Source organism: Perna viridis, chromosome 5, assembly GCF_037379345.1.
Source record: "Perna viridis isolate PV_CMFRI_1.1 ecotype Kerala chromosome 5, ASM3737934v1, whole genome shotgun sequence".
In the NCBI taxonomy this organism is placed as follows: Eukaryota; Metazoa; Mollusca; class Bivalvia; order Mytilida; family Mytilidae; genus Perna; species Perna viridis.
This window is the reverse complement of record NC_142449.1, coordinates 35,049,820-35,070,652: the sequence shown is the minus strand read 5'-3', so window position 1 is coordinate 35,070,652 and position 20,833 is coordinate 35,049,820. Positions and strand designations below refer to the sequence as shown.

The 20,833-nt window shown below is 32.4% G+C and overlaps 2 protein-coding genes across 3 annotated transcripts in view; one reads left to right on the top strand and one right to left on the bottom strand.

Annotated features, from left to right (window-relative positions):
- The window catches only part of LOC148617224 (negative elongation factor D-like), a 29,950-nt gene extending 25,361 nt beyond the window's left edge, over positions 1–4,589 (bottom strand). Inside the window, exons 1-2 of the mRNA XM_088584723.1 lie at positions 3,841–4,589; positions 238–353 (exon numbers count right to left, since the gene is read on the bottom strand). The gene's annotated coding sequence lies outside the window, so the exon portion shown is untranslated. The remainder of the gene's footprint in view (positions 1–237; positions 354–3,840) is intronic.
- LOC148617223 (uncharacterized) lies at positions 37–18,183 on the top strand. 2 transcript variants are annotated; one of them, XM_088584720.1, is made up of 10 exons: positions 37–139; positions 893–1,349; positions 2,204–2,436; positions 3,543–3,678; positions 4,588–4,692; positions 5,219–5,712; positions 6,756–6,894; positions 8,382–8,522; positions 15,336–15,499; positions 16,119–18,183. In XM_088584720.1, the coding sequence occupies exons 2-10, from the start codon at positions 903–905 to the stop codon at positions 16,315–16,317; spliced, it is 2,058 nt and encodes a 685-aa protein (XP_088440846.1). In that variant the 5' UTR covers positions 37–139; positions 893–902; the 3' UTR covers positions 16,318–18,183. The 2 variants fall into 2 exon arrangements, with proteins under 2 accessions (XP_088440846.1, XP_088440847.1); XM_088584721.1 differs by having other exon boundaries at positions 54–179.
- Positions 18,184–20,833: the final 2,650 nt, after the last annotated feature.

The following is a 20,833-nucleotide window of genomic DNA, read 5'->3' as shown; positions in this document are numbered from 1 at the left end:
CAAGTGTTAAATATTCTACACTTTACCATGGACAGAAATGGAAAGGTTTAAATTCATGTTACCATCCCCGACAACTCAATGTAGGCTTGTTTACATCTGTAATACTGTATAGAATTATCACATGTATAAAAAACAGATGGTAAGCCTTGTCATTCCGATTCACCAACCGACTTTAAGAAGTAAATCTTCAATAAGATTTTCTATGATTGTATACATTTGTCACTCTCATAGCTTAACTTTTTTGATGGCTTTGGTCTTGGTGATTTTTGACTGATCATCATGAGGCTGACAGGATTTCACTCAGTATTAAAGTGCTGCTGTTCAACTGTAAAAGCACAAATCTCCTGTCTTTTCTGCTGAAATAAGATTTATAACAAAATGTATTATATCAAGAAAAATCAGTGAATCCTTTTTTAGATTCAGTATGCATGGCTTTTTTTTCAGGTCAGTGACATTCTGTTATTCCGAAGGTCCAAATTATCATGTTCTCATTTATGTCATGATTTTGTTAAAAATTTACTATGTTTTCTATAAAAAGGCTGGGGGACCAACTCATAGAACCCTATCCCATTGAATCTGCCACCTGCACATATGTACAAATGTAGCTCATGCTAAGATGTTAAACTAGATTCAAACAATATTTTTACTCAACTCTTTCTTCTATGCATGACATGATGAGAATTGATGAAATATTTCTCATTGTATAAGTATACATATAAATCTGCTGTCTTTACTTTTATCATTTCTGGGGATTGTAAGGCCAAATAAAATGTTAATTTGACCTGTTTTCTCTTACATGTCAGGTTTGAGTCAGTTGGGTAACAGGAAATAAAGTATAATTTTATTTGGCCTTTATACCATAATTCTTCATATAGATTTATTTAAATTTCAGAAAATAGAGCATGGAAGTTCAGAAGATTTTCAAGGCAAAGAAATTGAACTTGAACTACATTATTTTCATAATCATTTGTGCAGTAATAGCTTATGTATTTCGAGCTAGTGACTCTTACATCCTCAAACCAGTTTGGAGAAAAAGAGTTGAGCAATATTATTATGCAAACAGGCAATATCCTACTTTAGAAGATAGGCTTCCTTCACCAATAATTACAGACTTGGAAGGAGATGGTGTGAATGAAATCATTTTGATTTCCAATGACTTTAAGTTGTCTTCATTAGCTTTGCCTGATAAAAATGAAGATGAGGATGATAAGACATTACCCCATGTTGTTGTTAAAAGTAAAGTTCAGTTGCCAATTCTTACAAAAGAAGATGGTGGCTCAAGCAGGCCTGTTGTTATGGCAACTGGGTTCACTATTCCATATAAATCAATGGTTCAAATTAGAAAACAGGTAAAATATGTTTACAATAGTTTGACTCACGTTTGGACCATATACTGGGAAAGTATTATTGTTCTTGGGGTACTTATTTAAGTACCAATCTGTGTAAGAATCAGGCAATGGGTGGCACATTATTTTCCCCAATTCAGTCATTTTTGCCCAAAATATATTCAGTACATCTAGAAAACTACCAAAAAGCTGTTGAGTTTATCCTGAAGCATCTGTGACGTAGATATTTTTTGACTGCTTATATAGGGAAAGAGTGCAGGAAAATTTTCTAGCCTTTTTTCTGTAGTGTGTTTCAACTTAATTTGACCTTTCAATTTCTTAAAAAGGCAAATTTTAAAAAAAACTTTGATGGTTATTTCTGGTGGTTATCAGGTATAATTAATTGGTTAATGCAATAAAATCTCTGTGTTTTCTTTCATGTGCCACACCTTATATACATTTTGCCCGATTCTTAGACCAAGAAGTACTTAAGTTGTCAAATTCACCAATTCAAGAAATTACGAACTGCTGTTTTTTTTTCCCTAAACAAAGAAAATTGGTACCCACATGATATATATAAGAAAGTACTTTCACAGTATGATTAAACTAAAAAAATGCTTGATATATTTTTTTTTTTTTTTTAAAAATCCAGATACATGTACATGTATAAAGATGAAACTTTGTGAGGAGCTTGCATGTATGTTTCTTGTGTGGTTTTGGTTAGTACATTGTACTTGTATTTGGCTACAATGTAAAATTTAGCCCTTGTTTATGTACGATCTTACAATGTGTATTTAAATTTAAAGATTGTGAAACATGAAAAAAAAAATTCCAAAAACATGTTTTATAAATTATCTGAAATTTGATTTTTTTTTCAGATAATTGTAATAGCAACTGATGATTGGCAGGTATTTTGCTATTCACATGACTTTCAGTTGCTATGGAAACAAAGATTAATGAATATTGCTCATGTTCGTTCAACATACAAAATAAAAGCTATGGATGTAATGATAACATCACACAATGTACGAAAAGATGATGAAGGACTTGTTATCATTGGAGGAAGTTTCTCACATGTTGTACATGATAGTAATTCAACCATTGTGAAAAAGTAAGCTTATTTGTTTGTATAACATTTTTTTATGTCCGTCAGTCTGTTCTTCTATCTGACTTTTCTGAAACAGATTTCTAAGCTTCTGTTTGGAGGGAATGCATAGATATTTGGTATATATGTAATCTTTTTGAATACTTGTACTGCATTTCCCATTCCAGATTCCAGTGTTCTCTACTTCCTTCCTGTTTTCTGTACAACTTTTTTAAGTGAAGCATAACAGAAATTTTCATAACAGATTTCTCAGTTTCTATTACAGGGAATGCTTAAATATTTGGTATATGCTTTAAACTGTTTCCTATTTCCAGGTTTGATAGAAATAAATGACTTGGGATATTCTTAATATGTTGTAGCAAGGTCTTATTATGTACTGTTATAAAGAAATGACAATTCCTAATTTTCAAAAATTTGATTTTTGATCACACATTTGTAGGTTTATATATAACACACATAACTGTTTTTGAATGGTAGTTTATGATAACCTACTTGTATCATATGACAAACATTTAACACTTTTACAGAAGTGATCATGTTGTAAACTTATTTGATTTAAAAGCAATTAAATAATGAGTAATTTTTCATTTCATGAGCACAAAAAATTGTGAAACTGTCTAGCTTGCTATATAAGATTATTAATGTATATTTTGATACATTCAGAAAAATGAGCTGCTGTATACATGAAATAAAACATTTAGTCTGATAGCAAGAACAAAATTGATTGTTCATTATAGCTGTAATTATAGACATTCATGTCTAACGATCTCATGGTCTTATCTACATTCCACAAGTGCTTCTCACCTTTAGATCCAATGTTAGATTGCTAAAAAAAATTCATTACTGTAAATTCTGACATGTTTGTATCAAAACCAAACTTTGGATGACTTAAAAACCACAATGATAAAAACATGCATTATGAAACTCCTCACATTAATTATTGAAGAGGGATTTTTCTGAAATTTCAGATTACATAATGGTAATAATTTTTAAATGTACATGTACAATATACATGTTGTTTGATTGTACTTGCCTTTTTTTCTTTTGCGTTTTACTACTTGTTATTAAAGATATTAACGTCAAGAATTTATAATATGTAATGATCATTTCAGCTCCACGTCAGAAAATGTCACCAAGGAAGATAACTCTTTAACTCATTTTTCATCCTTTGCTATCAGTGCTAAGGATGGATCTACTAGATGGCACCATTTGCCTGGTGATTTTGGAGAAGTTGATACATCAGTTAAGGTATTATATGTACTTTAGATATCGGCTTAATTTGTATACTTTCACATACAACATGTGGAAGGACATAAGAGATAATTGCAATCTCAAAGTCCACTCAGTATTAATTGACGAAATAAACAGGTCAGACTTGTCTGTGTCTATTAAGTTGATTATCCAACTTACCCTTTGTTTGATTTCTTGTGTATTTCCATTGTGGCATCATATGAAAAACAAAATATTAAGTAGCAGTCTTTTTAAAAATAAGATAAGCGGTGATCCATGCATGTCGAAAACCCACCGAAGTCAGTTTGATTTCTCATTTAGAATCAGTTACAGACCACATAACCAGTCTTAGTTTTTCATTTGTGTGTTGCACTTTTGAGATAAAATTTATATAGATTATACATGAAATTGGCACTCAGAAAGAGTTATCTTTCTTCATTTGCTTCCATTTGGTTGATTTCTGTGGGAGATGAATGTATGATTTTCTAAAAAGTGCAGATCTGAATGGAGAAATATTTATCATTATGTGAAAGTTTAACATATGTAGACTGAATAAGCATCATTTGTTTGGTGGGTTTCTCTTCACCATGAATCACTTTACCATTAGCAGTGTCTTAATTTTATGTGGACTGGTACTTAATCACTTATATTTAATATGGAGAGTTTTCTTTGGACAAATATACGTGTAACACTATGTTTTGCATTACTGTAATTTTTGTCATTAAGTTTAGTTAGAATGTACTTTGGGCATTGTGCTATAATTTTGGATAAGAGCTTAAAGAGCTGTGCATTGCTGGCAGGCACTTCACTATAAAGTTGGTTTTTTTTTGTATGTGACAATATCTACTTCTGTTATACATGTATATGTGGATGATTCCTAGGATGGTATGACTTAGAATGAAACCAATGTCTTGTATGTTGCTTTAGGATATCCATGGAGACCATCATTGGAAACTTGCTTTAAAAAGACATAGACTTCATGTTGGAGAAAGCCCATGGAACTTATATAAACAAGATATATGGAAATATTTGGTAAGCAGTCTCTGTGAGCTCTCATTTTTTTAAAGTAATTTATATGAAAGAAGCTGTGATCATAACATATGGAAGGTTATTTGGCTGATATAAAATTGGGTGATTTTGAGGCAAAAAGGTATAGGAAAAATTTGTGTCTCTTATTTTGGCAGAAGCTAATTAGTACACTAAGCACTGAAGCCTAAGTTAATATTATGTGCTATTTACTTTGGCATTTTTAGACAGACCCGTAAATTTCGCCAAATTAAGCACCCCAAAAATAATACCCACTTATATGGTATTCTATATGAGATTGAGTAATATCAAGTGTTCAGCTTTTTTATTTAAAGTAGAATGGAATAGTAGATAGAGACTACTGTTTCTTAAGGGATCATTTAAGAAAATAAAATATTATTTTCCAAGCCAACATCTCATTCAGTCAAATTCTTCAAATCACATACCTATCTTCCATATGAAATACTCAATATCTGCACAGACTATTGGAGATTTCTGGGAAATTAATTTCTGTAAAATATTTATTTTGCAGCCCCATTTCTGGAACAGTTTAGAAGATACCAAAATAAAGCTAGGCAGATTTAGTAAACAAGATGAGGCTTCTGCAGACAATCGACAAAGATATAAACCGGCATTACGACCAGAACATATCATGGGCTATGCTTATGGCGGACAACGCCCACACACAGATGACGAGCATCTGGAAAATCCTAATGTTATCATAATTCACAATCATAATGGTTTAGAGGTTTTAAGCCTACTGACAGGACAACCAATCACACAGTTTCCCCTTTCGTCTGATGGCGCCATATATATTGACATTGATTATGATGGTTATGTTGATCGAGTGGCTTGGGGTGCAGAAGAGGGGCGCAGCCCTTGTTATGTTGATATTTGGCGACTCCAACCTGTCAAGGAGAAGATGGAAGGATTAGCTGTTTGTAAACTGATAAGAGTTTTTTTCTCATCTTCTTGGGCATATGATGAGGATATTTTAAAGAAGTTACCTCCCCTTATCATTAAAAAGTAAGACTTAACACAAACATTAACATGCCTATACACAAGTATAAGACAAATTAACTAACTGTATATTTTTTATACCTCCCAAAAAAAGGGGCTATATTGCAATCACTTAGTCCTTTTGTTTCTAAGCTTCTATTGGAGGGAATGCTTAGATATTTGGTATATTGCTTTTGCTTGATGATTTTTATTAGGTCTCCTCTTTCCAGGTTCCTCACTTACCTACTTACTGTTTACGGTCTGACTTAATTTGACACAAATGGTTCAGTAGGGGTATTCTTAGCACAATGTAGCGTGCAGCATCTTGGTAATTTTTTTTTATAAGTTTTTACTCTCAATTTAGGAATAAAGATTTAGTCTATCAACTCTCTGTTGTTTAGTAAAATTGTTTCCGTGAAAGAGGACGTCTTGATCAATATTTCTTACACTAATTTTGCTGGTTCTGTAGGAATAGTAAATGTGGTCAGGGATGTAAAAACCTCCCAATTTCTCTTTGCCATTTTATTGCCTTCTAAATGAATTGATGAGTGACTATTAAAACCTGGTAAACACAGTCACTGATGACTTATTATTTTTTTAAGGATTGCTGGTCTTTACCTAAATACAAAAAAAGTAAATGTACTTTTTTAAAAAACAAGTGACTATCAGTAAAATATTTTTGATTTATTTTTTTATGTTTTTATAACCCCCTAGGTAGCCTCAGAATAGCCTGCATGTCTCGGGTGCAGAAGGTTGTGGCTTCAATCACTATTGGAGTCACATCAAAAACTTTAAAATTGGTAGTCATTACTTTTTGTGGTGTTTAAATGGATGGAGTGATGGCTTGCTGGCTCATTGTCAGAATATTGTGTCCAAGTTGGGTGGCATGCCTACCTGGGGGTTGTTGCTTCTGTTAGCTAGTACAATAAAGACTTGGCTCAACATGTTGGATCAGAACGAAGCAGTGTTAGTTTGATTGGTTAATCAATCTTGTCTTGAAATGCATGAAATATCTGCTATAGGATAAAACCATATCAATTAACCATCAATCAAGCATCTTTTATCATTAGATTATCGAAGAAGACTGGCGTAATGAGGTATTTATTAGGACACCACCTACCAACAGAGAACACACCATATGATATAATTACCATGGGAAGCTATGGTCGTGTCTCATCTTATGATAAAGAGGGCAATGTAAATTGGCAGGTAGGTAGTACTTACTGCACCAGCCAGGGGTTTAAATTAGTGATCGTCCACAGTCCAGGACCCTTTATTTCTGACCTAAGATTTTTTTTTAAAATTCATTTACCTGTGTCCTGGAACTTCAACCCTTTTAATTGACACTGTATTGTGGAATTTTGGTTTTCTTCAAATGGACTATTGATTTTAAATTTGAAAAAAAATCCTGGACCTTTCACTCTTGAAAGTAAATATTAACCCTGAACTTTTTGAGAATTGACTACTCTAATGAGTCTCTCATTATTGATTTGTATGCAATAAAACCTGTCTACACCAAACTCTGAATAATCCAAAAAATCTGTCTAAACGAATCAATTTTAAAGTCCCAAAGGGGTTGGATAAAGACAAGTTTCAGATTATTCAGGGTTGGATGTATACAGGTTTCAGATTATTCAGGCTTAGATGTAGACAGGTTTTAGATTATTCAGGGTTTGGTGTAGACAGGTTTCAGATTATTCATGGTTGGATGTAGACAGGTTTCAGATTATTTAGGGTTGGATGTAGACAGGTTTCAGATTATTCAGGGTTGGATGTAGACAGGTTTCAGATTATTCAGGGTTGGATGTAGACAGGTTTCAGATTATTCAGGGTTGGATGTAGACAAGTTTCAGATTATTCAGGGTTGGATGTAGACAGGTTTCAGATTATTCAGGGTTTGGTTTAGACTGGTTTCAGATTATTCATGGTTGTGTGTAGACAGGTTTCAGATTATTTAGGGTTGGATGTAGATGGGTTTCAGATTATTCAGGGTTGAATGTAGACAAGTTTCAGATTATTCAGGGTTGGATGTAGACAGGTTTCAGATTATTCAGGGTTGGGTGTAGACAGGTTTCAGATTATTCAGAGTTTGATTTAGACAGGTTTCAGATTATTCAGGGTTGGATGTAGATAGGTTTCAGATTATACAGGGTTGGATGTAGACAGGTTTCAGATTATTCAGGGTTTGGTTTAGACAGGTTTCAGATTATTCATGGTTGGATGTAGACAGGTTTCAGATTATACAGGGTTTGATATAGACAATTTTCAGATTATTCAGGGTTGGATGTAGACAGGTTTCAGATTATTCAGGGTTTGGTTTAGACAGGTTTCAGATTATTCATGGTTGGATGTAGACAGGTTTCAGATTATTCAGGGTTGGATGTAGATAGGTTTCAGATTATTCAGGGTTGGATGTAGACAGGTTTCAGATTATTTGGGGTTGGATGTAGACAGGTTTCAGATTATTCAGGGTTGGGTGTAGACAGGTTTCAGATTATTCAGAGTTTGATTTAGACAGGTTTCACTGTATCTATACATCATAAATTCTGGAAATACAAGTTTACAGACAAATAATACTTTCCAAATATGCTTACCATATTCAATCAGTGATTTGATTTATTGTTTTTAGCAGAAGGATATTCTGTTTTTATCTCATGGATTCAGTTTTAATGTTTTTTTCTTTATTTTCAATTCAGATAGGAACTCCTGCATCTTGGTATGAAGAAGCTAACCAAAGGAAGAGAGCTACTGAATCTGACCCTAAGCAATTACAGAGATATATGGAGAGTTTTTTCCCAGACAGGCAACTGATGTCTTTACAGGTGTTTGGTCCTAAGGTAAAATATAACTAACAGGTGTTGTTTTGAATATATTGATTTCATTCTTGGAGGAATCATGGGAAATATAGTCATCTCTTAGAATGTTTAACTTTTGTTCTGATAACCCCAATGAAATCATGGCTAATTTCATAAGATGTTCTTTTATCAGAAAAAGGTGCATTTTTTCTTGCATCTTTGTTTGGTCATTTCTATACATGTGGTAAATAAAGTGTCAATATAGAAGTTTCTAATAAGTGGGTTTTTTTTATATTTAACTTTATATCTTCAATTGCCAATTTTGTGAATTCTGTCAAGGACACTACTGTGAAAATACTTTAGTTCATGGATACCAATTTTTGTAGATTAGGAAAGAAACTCAAGTTCATGGATTCTTGAATTCATGGTTATGAGGTTTTCAGTATACACATCAATGGGATTCTTCTTTTCTTTGGAAACCTAATTTCGTGGTTTGACCTACCCACGAAAACCACGAAAATTGGTACCCCATGAACGGTAGTACTGTTACAGTAATTTTCAATACTGCTTTTCAAATTTTTCAATCTCTAGTATGGTAATTTGAGTTCCTGCTGCTGCATTTTGACCCCCACGAAATATTGACCCCGGGGTTAAAATATCATAGCGAAATTTTTTACCTCCTTTATGATAATTTGACCTCCCCCTGTATGATATGTTAACCCCCACGATATTTTGTCCCCCCAACAGGATAGGTTCAAATATAACAGGGGAGTTAATTTATTGCAGGGGTTTAAATTATTGCAACGGGGGGGTTAATTTATCACAGGAAGAGGTTAAATTATCACAGCAGAGGGGTTAAAATATCGTAATGGGATTAATGTATTGCAGCAGGGGGTTAAAATATCGCAGTAAGGGGTTAAATTATCATAACAGGGGGTAAATTTATTGCAGGAGGGGGTTAAAATATTGCAACAGGGGGAATTAAATTTTCATAACAGTGGGGTTAATTTATCACAGGAAGGGGGTTAAATTATCACAGCTTAGGGATTAAAATATCATAACAGGGGGGTAAAATTTCACAGTAGTGGGGTTAAAATATCACAGCAGGGGGGTTAAAATACCATAACAGGGGGTTAATTTATTGCAACAGGGGGTTAAAATATCACAGCAGGGGGTTCATTTATTGCAGGAGGGGTTTAAAATTTGCAACTGGGGGGATAGTAAAATATCGCAGCAGGGGATTAAAATTTCAGACAACCCGTTTTTGGAGTTTAAGAATTTTGTCCAATCCTTCAGAGCCACAGCCACTCCATACAATACAACAGTAGTCAATAAATGGAAGAATGTACCGATTGTAAAAAGTTTTTCTCGTTTCAATGTTCAGATATTTCTTAATCTTTGCTAGGAGATACAATCTTGATGAAATATTAGAGCATATATGATCAACATGACATTTCCAGCTTAGAGTATCATCAATTTTTACACCAAGTAGTTTTTCACATGATGAAAATTTTAAAGCTTTATCATTTACTATTAAGAAGGGTATATCAACATTTGACAGTTTTTGTCTTGTTCCAATAATCATACACTTTGTTTTATTAGGATTGATAAACATACAGTTATTTCTACACCAGTTTTCAACTTTTCTTAGATAATCTTGCACATCCTGTTGTAATAAATTAATATTTTTCCCAGATTTGTGTATCGTTGTATCATTAGCATACATATCAACATTAGTATTATGCATGTCAAGAGGAAGATCATTAATAAATATAACAAATAAAAGCGGCCCAAGTATGGAACCCTGAGGAACGCCAAAGCTAATAGGTTTTTTTGACAAGAAAGTGTTTAAAATATTTACTTGCTGCTTTCTATCCTTTAAGTAGGACTGAAAGAATTACACAAAACTGTCATTTATACAATAGATCATTAGTTTTTTACAAAGTGTGTCATGATCAACAACATCAAAAGCCTTTTTAAAGTCTAAAAATATAGCCAGATTTATGTTTCCATTATTCATCTTGCATAGCCATTTATGCACAATATTCACGAGAGCAGTTTGGCAGGAGTGCTTAGGTCTAAATCCAAACCGAGCTGGATGTAAAAATTCCCATTGAGATAAATATTCATATAAGTGATTAGATACATGTCGTTCAATTATTTTTGACAATGAAGGAAGTATTGAAATAGGTCTGTAATTTGATACTAAATCTTTCTGACCACTCTTGTAAACAGGAGTTACTTTTGCAATCTTTAGTGAATGTGGAAATATGCCTGAATCAATTATACGATTATATATATAAGTGAGACTTGGTGCAATAATATGAGACATTAATTGCAGTACGTTAGGCCTAATATTGTCATATCCAGATGACTTAGTCGTATCTAACTTTAATAGCGCTTCATAAATTTCACTACATGTACATTGTACTGGAGGTATCATAATCTGTTTATGATCATAGTTTCTAACCTTTTCCTTAACATACTTATGTAGTTTATAAAAATCATGATTTGGCACAATCATCTGGTTTCTTAAATTCTCAATACAAGAAGTGAAGTAATCATTGAAAACATTAGGTATTTGCTCTTTGTCTACTACTTTTTTCCCACTTCCAAGTTTCAGTTCCTTTGGTGGAGATTTGACTTTAGGATTTAAACTATGAATGCACTTCCATAAGTTTCTGGAGTCTTTACTATCCTTTGTAAGATTAACATTGTAATTTTGTTTTGCACTATTTATCAGAAGCGTGGTTTTATTTCGCCAAAATCTATATTCTGACCACATACCAAGAGATTTGAATTTGTCCCTTTGCTTTCTTGCATTTAAAATTTCATTATTATACCAATCTGGTTGTTTCTTCCTTTTAACTGTCTTTGTTACAATTGGGGCATGTTTATTTAGAACAGAATTTAACATACGATAAAATAAATCAAGACACACAGAAGGATCACTTTCTTGCTCAATAAGGTAAAAAGGTGTATTCATCATGTCTGAAAGCAAAGACTCCTTATCAAAAAAATTAAAATTTCTGTATGTAATAGTTGAATGGGTCTTTTTTATTTCATGTCCTTTTTCTTTTCTAACTAAACTCACCGGGTAATGATCACTGATAGCAGAATTGCAAACAAAAGAATCTAGGACCATGTTTAGATTGCTAACATAAATATGATCAGTTAAAGTTCTTGTATTTTCTGTTACTCTGGTTGGCTCAGTTATCAATTGGTGAAGATGAAACATATTAATGAAATCTAACCATTTTGGTGTAGGTTTAGACGGATGTAAAAAGTTCATATTAAAATCACCCATAATAATAACATCAGAATTTATATTCATAGCTATACTCATTTCTTTTTCAAAATTATCTATCCAATCTGTTAATGACTTTCGTGGTCAGTACACATAACACAAGAAAAAGGATCTTTTACAGAAAGGTTTGATCTCTAACCACAAAGTCTCAATGCCACCTATTTCTAAATCAGGTCTTCTAGAAAATTTCAAATTATCATGAAGATAAACTAAAATACCACCACCATCATGTAGTTTCATCCTATTTTTTCTCTCAAGATTAAAACCTGGAATAATTAGTTCTCTATCTAGAGTATTTGGATTTAGAAACGTTTCACAAAACCCAATCATATCTGGCTGATTCTTCTGAAATAATAAAGTGTTCTTAATTTCATCAAACTTGTTTTCCAGTCTATTGACATTATGTGAAGAAATTTTCAATCCTTTTGTTTTTCCAAAACCATATGGACTTTCATTGTACATCTTACATACATCAGTTGTCATTACTTCCTGTTCATTCAGATAATAGAAACAATATATCATAGATAAAGTAAACAAAATACATACATGCAACATTATATCAAATGATGGAAGGACCTCAGGAGGTGATATGGTACAATTAGTTACAGGCAATTCATTGACACTGTTAAACTTAATCTGATCTGTAATTAACATGTCCTTCAGTCTATTAGTGTCTAAAGAATCTTGACATGCAGACAAATTCCTTCCTGTAGTGGATGACAAACATAACTGATTTATAGTTTTATCCTTACTTTTATCATCATTAAAATATTTAACACTCCTTTGCAGAAAACCATCTAACAATTTAGGACATGTGCAAGTAGTATTGTTACAATCTTGACACAATGAGAATAATGTAAAATAGTTATTGTTCTTTGTCAAATTTTCAATGGCTATTTCTTCTTTGCCAGATTCTTAGTGGTAAAAACTACAAAATTTCTCTTTGTGGCCATAATAATTACAGGAATAACAGACAACTTTGTGACTGTGCTTGCAAGATCTACTATTATGGTTTGGTTCCCCACATTTAGTACAAAAATTCCCATTCTTCATATCATAACCTAGGATATTGACATAATTGTTTACCGATTGTAGGAAAACAGATGTTCCCTTTCTAGAAAAGTGTAACCCATCTTGGAACAGATAATGCAATACTCTACCATTTTTGTCATGAAAGTAATCATAATGGTCAATGAATTGTATGTTCAGGTCACTACACATCTCCCATAACATTTGATTCAAAGGGTCAACATTAATATTTTTTCTTGGAGTAATGCTTGATATCATTAAGACACAGTCTGGTCTACATACAGCCCTTAATAACTGCAGTAAACTTTCATAGTTGTCTCTTATTGTCGAATAATTTTCTCCTCTTTCTAAGTCATTTCCTCCAATATGAATTATAATAAATTTATAAGATGACATATCCTTCTCCTGCACAGTTTTTATGAGCTTACTGATGTTGGCCCCTCTGTTAGTACTGATGTCTGTGTCCCATAATCCTGATGGATTTATATCCTTTAGCATGGAACTTCCAATAATCAGTGTTTCAGCGTTCTTAAAATCATGAAACATTTCTTTTTCATTTTGTTCAGTGCTGAAAAAAATTCTGTTTGATTGGGTCATTATTTGGACGGACTCCTGTTTCCATTTGGGAATGTGTTGAAGGATATTTTCTTTTTCATCTATACTCTGATCTACAGCTACTGGAGTTGGGTCAGTTTGAACTGAACAACTTTGCATTTTATTAACCTCATTTAGTTTATAGATTTGTGTTCCAATTGATCTTTTTGTTATTTTCATTGAAGTATGTCTGCTTATGTTGGATTTATGCTTCTCATCGCTCTCTGTTTGTGTGTGTGTTGAGGAGTTTCTGGATTTTTTCTTGATATCATTTTCAGTTTGTGTGGATGAGCTTACTGTTAACTGAGGAGGGTGCTCTTGCTTGTTACATTTAGCTAATAGAGATTTCACTAACTCTTTTAAGTCACTTACTTCTTCCTCTAAGGCTTTCAAGGATTTGTTACAATGTCCATCAGAAGGGTTGTTTCTCATTGTAGAAATTGGTGTTGAAGTCATAATAAAATTCTGAACTTCTTGCTGAGGGCATGTATCTGGATTCTGCACATTTAATAATTTTACCTCAGTTTCAGAATCATCATGGAAATATATAAATTTGTTATCGATCACAGTTACTGATAAGTTAAACTCCTCCACTGATTTCAATAATATGTTATCAGTCCTATCCATGGATTCAATTTCCTCACTCAGAATTTTTCATTTGATTGTGAAGTAAGTTTCCAAAAAAACAGAAAACATCTCTTTGAACCATTTTTCACAACCCTTTCCTTGTACATGTAATGATCCAGTTGACTCATACAATGTAAGTACTTTTAAATCATGAAATAAGAACTGTAACACCTGACCATTCCTGTACTTTTCTTCAAAGGGGTTTCTATCATAGTTTTTATAAATAATTTTTTCAAACTCATTGTATGTTTTCTGATTTTTGAATTTTATAACAACAGAAAGTGTTCTATCAGACAATTATCAATTTCATATAAGTCACACCTTTTCAGAAAACATTCGTGTCATAATTTAATTTCACAAATATATCACAGATATAATAAAAGGTCTGAAGATTTTTAGTTTAAAGGGATACCAATCAAAAAGGTATATTGCAAAGATTTGACTCTGCTGTAAAATACTCCCCCATATCTACAGGAAGATAAGATATAATTAAAGGTGTCAACACATTTCAATTATGGGGGAGGGGGAGGGGGGAGGGGGAGCCATAAATGGTTGTAAAAACATTGTACATGTAGCACCTTTATATTTTTATTTCTTGATGTATCCATACTTCAATTTGTGTAATTGGATTAAAGCAATTATATTAGAGTAAAGGGAAAAAAAGGACATTAATAACATTATATAGGAAGAAAAACTTCATCACTATCTGTTGTATTTTTCTATCATAAATATTTTAATGTAGGGAAAGAAAAGTTTCTTTTTTGAATTTTAACCAAAAAATAATAGAATTATTTTTTGTCATGTAAATGGTAAAATGGTAATGTTAAGCTTGTTTTCAGCTTTTATCATAATTACAAAGGTTTGAGTGGGTTTTTTTATCAGCAAATAGTGATTCAGATGACTGTGATGATCTTGTTTTTCAAATCAGTAATAAGTTTAACTTTGCTGCAATATTTAACCCCCCTGCTGCGATATTCTAACCCCCATGTTATTATTTTTTAACCCCCCGATGCAATATTTTAACCCTTCCTCCTGCGATATATTAACCCCCTCATGATGACCCCCCACCCCCTGTATCATAAGAGGGGTTATGTTAAAATAACCCCCAGGGGTCAATATTTCATATGATATATTGACCCCGGGTTTAAGATATCATATGATATTTTAACCCTGGGGTCAATATTTCGCGGGGGTCAAACTATCGTAAGAAAGAAAATTAAAGTAAGTACCCTGTAAAAATACTATATTTACAATAATGATTTCAAAATACTTACCTAAACCCTCTTATTCCTTTTAAGGATGCCATGATAATGTCTGGCTGGTCAAATGTAGCCATTGTAGACCTGATACAAGGTCAGATGCTAGCATCCCACTCATTACCATGCCAACCCAGTAGTCCTTTAGTTATAGGTGACTTTGATAATGATGGATTTAATGATGTCATAGTCACTTGCAAAATGGGGTAAGTCAAAATGTGTTTATTTACAGTGAATGAAATATATGTATGATTCAAGGTTCAAGGTTCAAAAGCATTAAAATGATATGTACCCAGTAGTAACCTAAAAAGAGGTTCAAATTCATTTAGGGTTAATTCAAAGTTTGGTACAAACAGGCTTCACTGCATGACCATATTGCTTCACTGAAATAAATGATTAATAATTTATCCATATCCTTCAAAGTATTTTTCGAGTCATTTTTTACTGAAATTTCTAAGATGTTTTTCTTCATATGTTGTACGTATATAAACACAATTTTTTGCTTGTTGAAAATATTATGCCTGAAAAATAGAGAAATTGAGATGAAAAGGTTATTTAGTTCTATATATTGTGTTAAAACAAGTATATATATTTTTTCTATAACACAACATATTTTCAGGCAAGTCTCTCATTAGTTATATAATATATCATTATAATTATAATGGCATACCATTTTGTCGGAAAATTTTGTTAATTTCCTTTAAAATTTGAGACAAAAGGAACAAATAAAAGCCCCTTTTATTCTGGAATTTCTCTGGACCCCCCACTCAACCATTTTTCAAAATCTCTGATTCTGCCCCTGATATTTATATGTTTGTTTTGTAGGTACCTAGGATTTTCACTTCACAGATATACCAACCATGTCTACACTATGCTGTATGCAGGGATTGTTTTTGGAGCTATATTACTACTCTCATGGCTCTGCTCCCCACGTACATACTATGGCAGTGATCAAGAGGAGAGTAGTACTGGTACTGAGGACGATGATGATGATGATTATGATGGTGATGATGATGATGATTGATACCTAGATTAGAGGAATTTTACTAGATGCCTGAACTTCCAGACCAATTGAACATACTCTTAGTTGATAATGGAAGACTGTCATAAAAAAGTTTTTACAAAAAAAGTGAAATGTTACTAAAAACATGCTTGAGAAGTTTCTAGATGATAGGAAATGACAGAAATACAAATATGGCAGATAAGATACAGAAACAAAGATCCAGTGTTTAAGATGAGAGAGAATTAAGAAGAGAAAGTCTAATTTTTAATTATGGAGAGAAAGTGGCTTTTTTAGTTAATGTAAGGGTGTTGTCTGATATTAGGACAAGATCAGTGTGAATGTCTGGATGAGTTACATTTTCAAAATTTGTCCCCTTCACATTGATCAAGTTGGATAAGTAAGGACCATAGCCTGTCAGTATTTTTCAATTTGGTACTTCCATGTTTCATAGAAATATCCTTAATTTGAAAAATCTTATTACATATACTGCAATGACTCTTGATATGCTCAGTAACATAAATAAATATGTACTGTGAAAGTACTATTGTTCGTGGGGTTCCAATTTTCGTGATTTTCGTTGGTAGGCCAAACCACGAAAGTTGGTTCCCAACAAAAGAGATTTTTATTGATGTGTATACTGAAAATCTCAATACCACCTATTCAAAAATCCAAGAACATGTGTCTCTTCCGTAATCCACGAAAATTGGTATCCATTAATTAATGTACTTTCAAAATAATATAATGGTATAAAATTAATAGCATTCTCTATATGCTTTATATGTCACATCAGCAAATGTAACAACTTTCCTTTTAATACTTGCTTTATTTACAGTTTATTTATTGATTTTTTACTTTTATTTGTAGTTTTTTCAGTTATGATGCTTCTTGGGGGATTAGGTGGGTAGCTGCCCTGCATACCTATTAATCCATGTGCATACATGTATCTAATCTTGCACCTGGGTTTTTAAAAACTCATTGATAACCAACAGATGATTTTATGGTATATTTGACCACTGTGGTTGTCTTGTGGTAGCATGCTCATCTTGAGTTCAGGAGGTTTTTGGGTTCTATCTTTGTCCCAATCACACCTTAGACTTTAAAATTAAAATTGGTAGTCACTGCTTCTCTGTCATTTGGCAGATAGAAGACAAAGTGATTACTGGTTTGCATTATCCGAATAATCTGGCCAATTGGGATGACATGTCTACCTGCAGGCTGTTACTTTTGTCAACTAGAGCATTAAAAAAAGCCTTACAGTATTATTAATTAGCAAGGATTTCTTTGCTTGATCTAAAAGTCTCATAGTGAAATGTGTGAAATATTTGCTTGTTCATAATACTTTTGTTGTTAGGGCCTTTCAGAGCTTACTGAAAGGTGTGTTTACACTTGATTAAGATTTTTTGGTGATCTCTGAAAGTATTTATTTTGGATGAAGGCTTTATGCTGGTGCAGTTGTTGCGTTTCACCATATCAGTTCTTTTTTTACTTTAGAAACACAGTTTTGCAATGTCATTGAAGAAATAGCTCTTTAATACTTCATATATGGATTCAATCTTAATTTTATATTTTAAATTTTAGTATATGTGTCTTACTTAGTTCTTTCAAGCATTAAGTTGTGATTTTACAAAATAACAGGATTGGAATAAAGCATTATGGATGTTTGCTTCATGCTTATACAATATAGTTGCAATACTCACAACATAAGTACACACAATTTTTAACTCTGTGCTGGTTAATGATGATCATTTTGATTTACTGAGGTAGATATATAAGGCTATCATTATTTTTTCAGGATACTTCATTCCATATTTTCTTTTCTATTTATCTGATGCAGTGTTTGATATCTGTTATTTTGTTTATAAACAATAAAATTGTTTATTTGTTGCATATTCTGTTTTTGACAATTGCTAGATAGCATAAGCATGCTATAAATGTATAAATTTACACGGTGTACTGATTTTCACTATTTTCATAGTGGACAGAAAAGTGCAAAAAAGAAACAATCATTAAATTGATTTTTGACACTGCATAACAATATTTTTTTGAAACAGCGAAAATTGATACTCAGAAAAATGTTCAGTTGACAGAATTTGCGAAAGTTATCAAATGTGAAAATTAATACTAATACGTTAATTGTAGTTACCTAAATTTTGTAAAATGAGTATATGCTGCACTCTGTATACAATGCAAGTTCCATGCAATGACAGACATTCATTTCCTCTCTTACTTGACACTGCAGACAAGCCTTTCAAAATTCTTGGAGATGATACAAATCAAACCTTATTTTACCATCACATAAAATCATTCACTATTTTCCTAAGTTTGCATGATTCTTGCATTTTCTGAGGGCTGGTTGCAGCTTCTAGAGTGACTTCAGAACATCAGATGCTCGTTGGAGTCTGTATACAATGTACATTATGTAAATATGACACACTTTAAAAGTACAATATAACCAATGCTCAATTGATAGTGCTTAAACAATGACAAAAATGCAGCCAACATGCAACCATCAACTGACAGAGAACACATCAGGACACGGCAAAGAGATACATTCTACTAGAAAACTGAAAGAACTGTGAGCAATACTCAGTTATATGTACTTGATACCCCCTATTCCCTCATTTGATAACATGCACCTTTTGACCTACCAAGTTCATTTGGGTCAAAATCTAAAATAGGAGATGCACAATGGGAATATGTAATACAGATTCTGTGAAAGTTTCATTAAATTCTATAAGGGTAATACCCCTCTGTATATCAGAAAATATAGACAGAAGCAGGAAGACAGGATGGACCCCCTATCAGTATAGAGTAAAAACAGGGGGTGTGTGGGGGTGTATAAAAAAAGAACAACTGCACTTTATTACATGATTCACCTGTACCCTCTTTCTTTTGTTTTTGAAGTCCCATAACTCTGAAAAGAGAAATAGAAAAAACCATGAAAAACATGAAAACCTCCTTCCAACAAGACCAACACTTTATAAAAAATTTTCAAGTCCAAGAAGTGTTTTGAGTTATTGTACAACTTGTGTATGAAATGGAGAATACTTGTCAAAAAGATAGGTGTATAAAAGATGTCCTTGGCAATGATAAGTACTTTCCAGTTGAAATATATAGATAGTACAATAATGTTTTTAGTGCCTTCCTCAGTCAAATATAATTGTGATTTGTTGTACAATGCAATTTTAGTTTGTTTCAAGATTTCGCTGTAACTTTTGTGTTCCACCCCAAACTGACAGATGAATATTGAAATCTCCCCTGAAACAACTAGATTGATTTCTGAAGTATTGTAGTGAAGTGTAGATGAACATACTATTCCACCATTTTAATTTAACAAGTTTTGTAACAGTTTAGGACTTTCTCTTATTACTTATGTACAGTTCTGTCTTAAAAAAAGGCAGAAGCTTATGAATACCGGTAGTGATTCATGTATTTCTTAATCTGTGGTAGCAATTTTTGAATGAAAATCCTTCAGTAGACCTCATAGAAACTATCAAAATTTTAAAGTGCAAATAAAAGTGCCCACCTAAGATATTAACACTTAAAAGGTAATATTCTACTACAGCAAAGTGAGGGAAAATTCCCTGCCAAAATTTTTTCACTATAACAAATAACAAAAAAAATACTTCACTATATAATTAGTACATATAAGTAAATGAGCATACGAAGAGCTGTTTTTAGGATCTAACAAATGTATTTAAACAGTTTTCATTGTTATCTTGAGATCTGATGAATCACCCCTGCCTAGTTTTAGACAGAACCATACTTAAGATAGTTATAAGATTTTTAGATAATACATCTTGTGACATTTTCTATGAACTACTAGTTGGATTCCTTCCATATGTGGTAGGATTGTTCGTTATGAACTACATGTATATATATGTATTTTGATTTAACAAACTTTGTAAGAGTTATGGGACTTTATGGTTGTTTTCTTTCAAGATTTCAAAATCTTACAATCATTATACAATTAAGGCTGTTCCATCTAAAAATTTTATCATTACAATCACCCAACCATTCGTAAATACTAAAGATGTAAAAGTATGTATTTCACTAAAACTGTCATTGACACAACACAGAGTATGTGTGCTACGGCCTACAATAGAATATCATTACTGTAAAACATCTTAATTCAAACCTTCGTAATAATTGTTGCATCAAATATCTGCATAAGAGAGATCCAATTAATAGCTTTGAATGTTGAACAAAAGTATTTTTGCACCAAATGTAACAGTTACAACTAAGTGGTTTTTTTCTTTACAGGTCATAAAAATAAACATGTAATAGACTTATTATGATGATTCTTTCTTCTAGTAAATATAAAAAGGTAGATTTTTTGCCAAAAACATAGGGGTCATGGGGCTTTGGCAAATGAAAGCAATTTTTAAATGAAATGAAATGTATAAGATATAAGGATAGTTTAAGATCTGAGCATAGTTCCATGTCAATCTCAAAATGAGACTTTCCTCAAATCCTTGAGTTTTTGCTCAAATTTCAAGTTAGCTGATTTGTCATAATTTGAGTGGAGAAAGAAATT

Excerpts from the sequence above, each read along its gene's own strand:
- LOC148617223 (XM_088584720.1), top strand. The coding sequence starts at position 903 with ATGGAAGTTCAGAAGATTTTCAAGGCAAAGAAATTGAACTTGAACTAC. Across the intron at positions 5,713-6,755 it reads CCTCCCCTTATCATTAAAAA|ATTATCGAAGAAGACTGGCG; the intron begins GTAAGACTTAAC and ends TTTTATCATTAG. Across the intron at positions 6,895-8,381 it reads AGGGCAATGTAAATTGGCAG|ATAGGAACTCCTGCATCTTG; the intron begins GTAGGTAGTACT and ends TTTTCAATTCAG.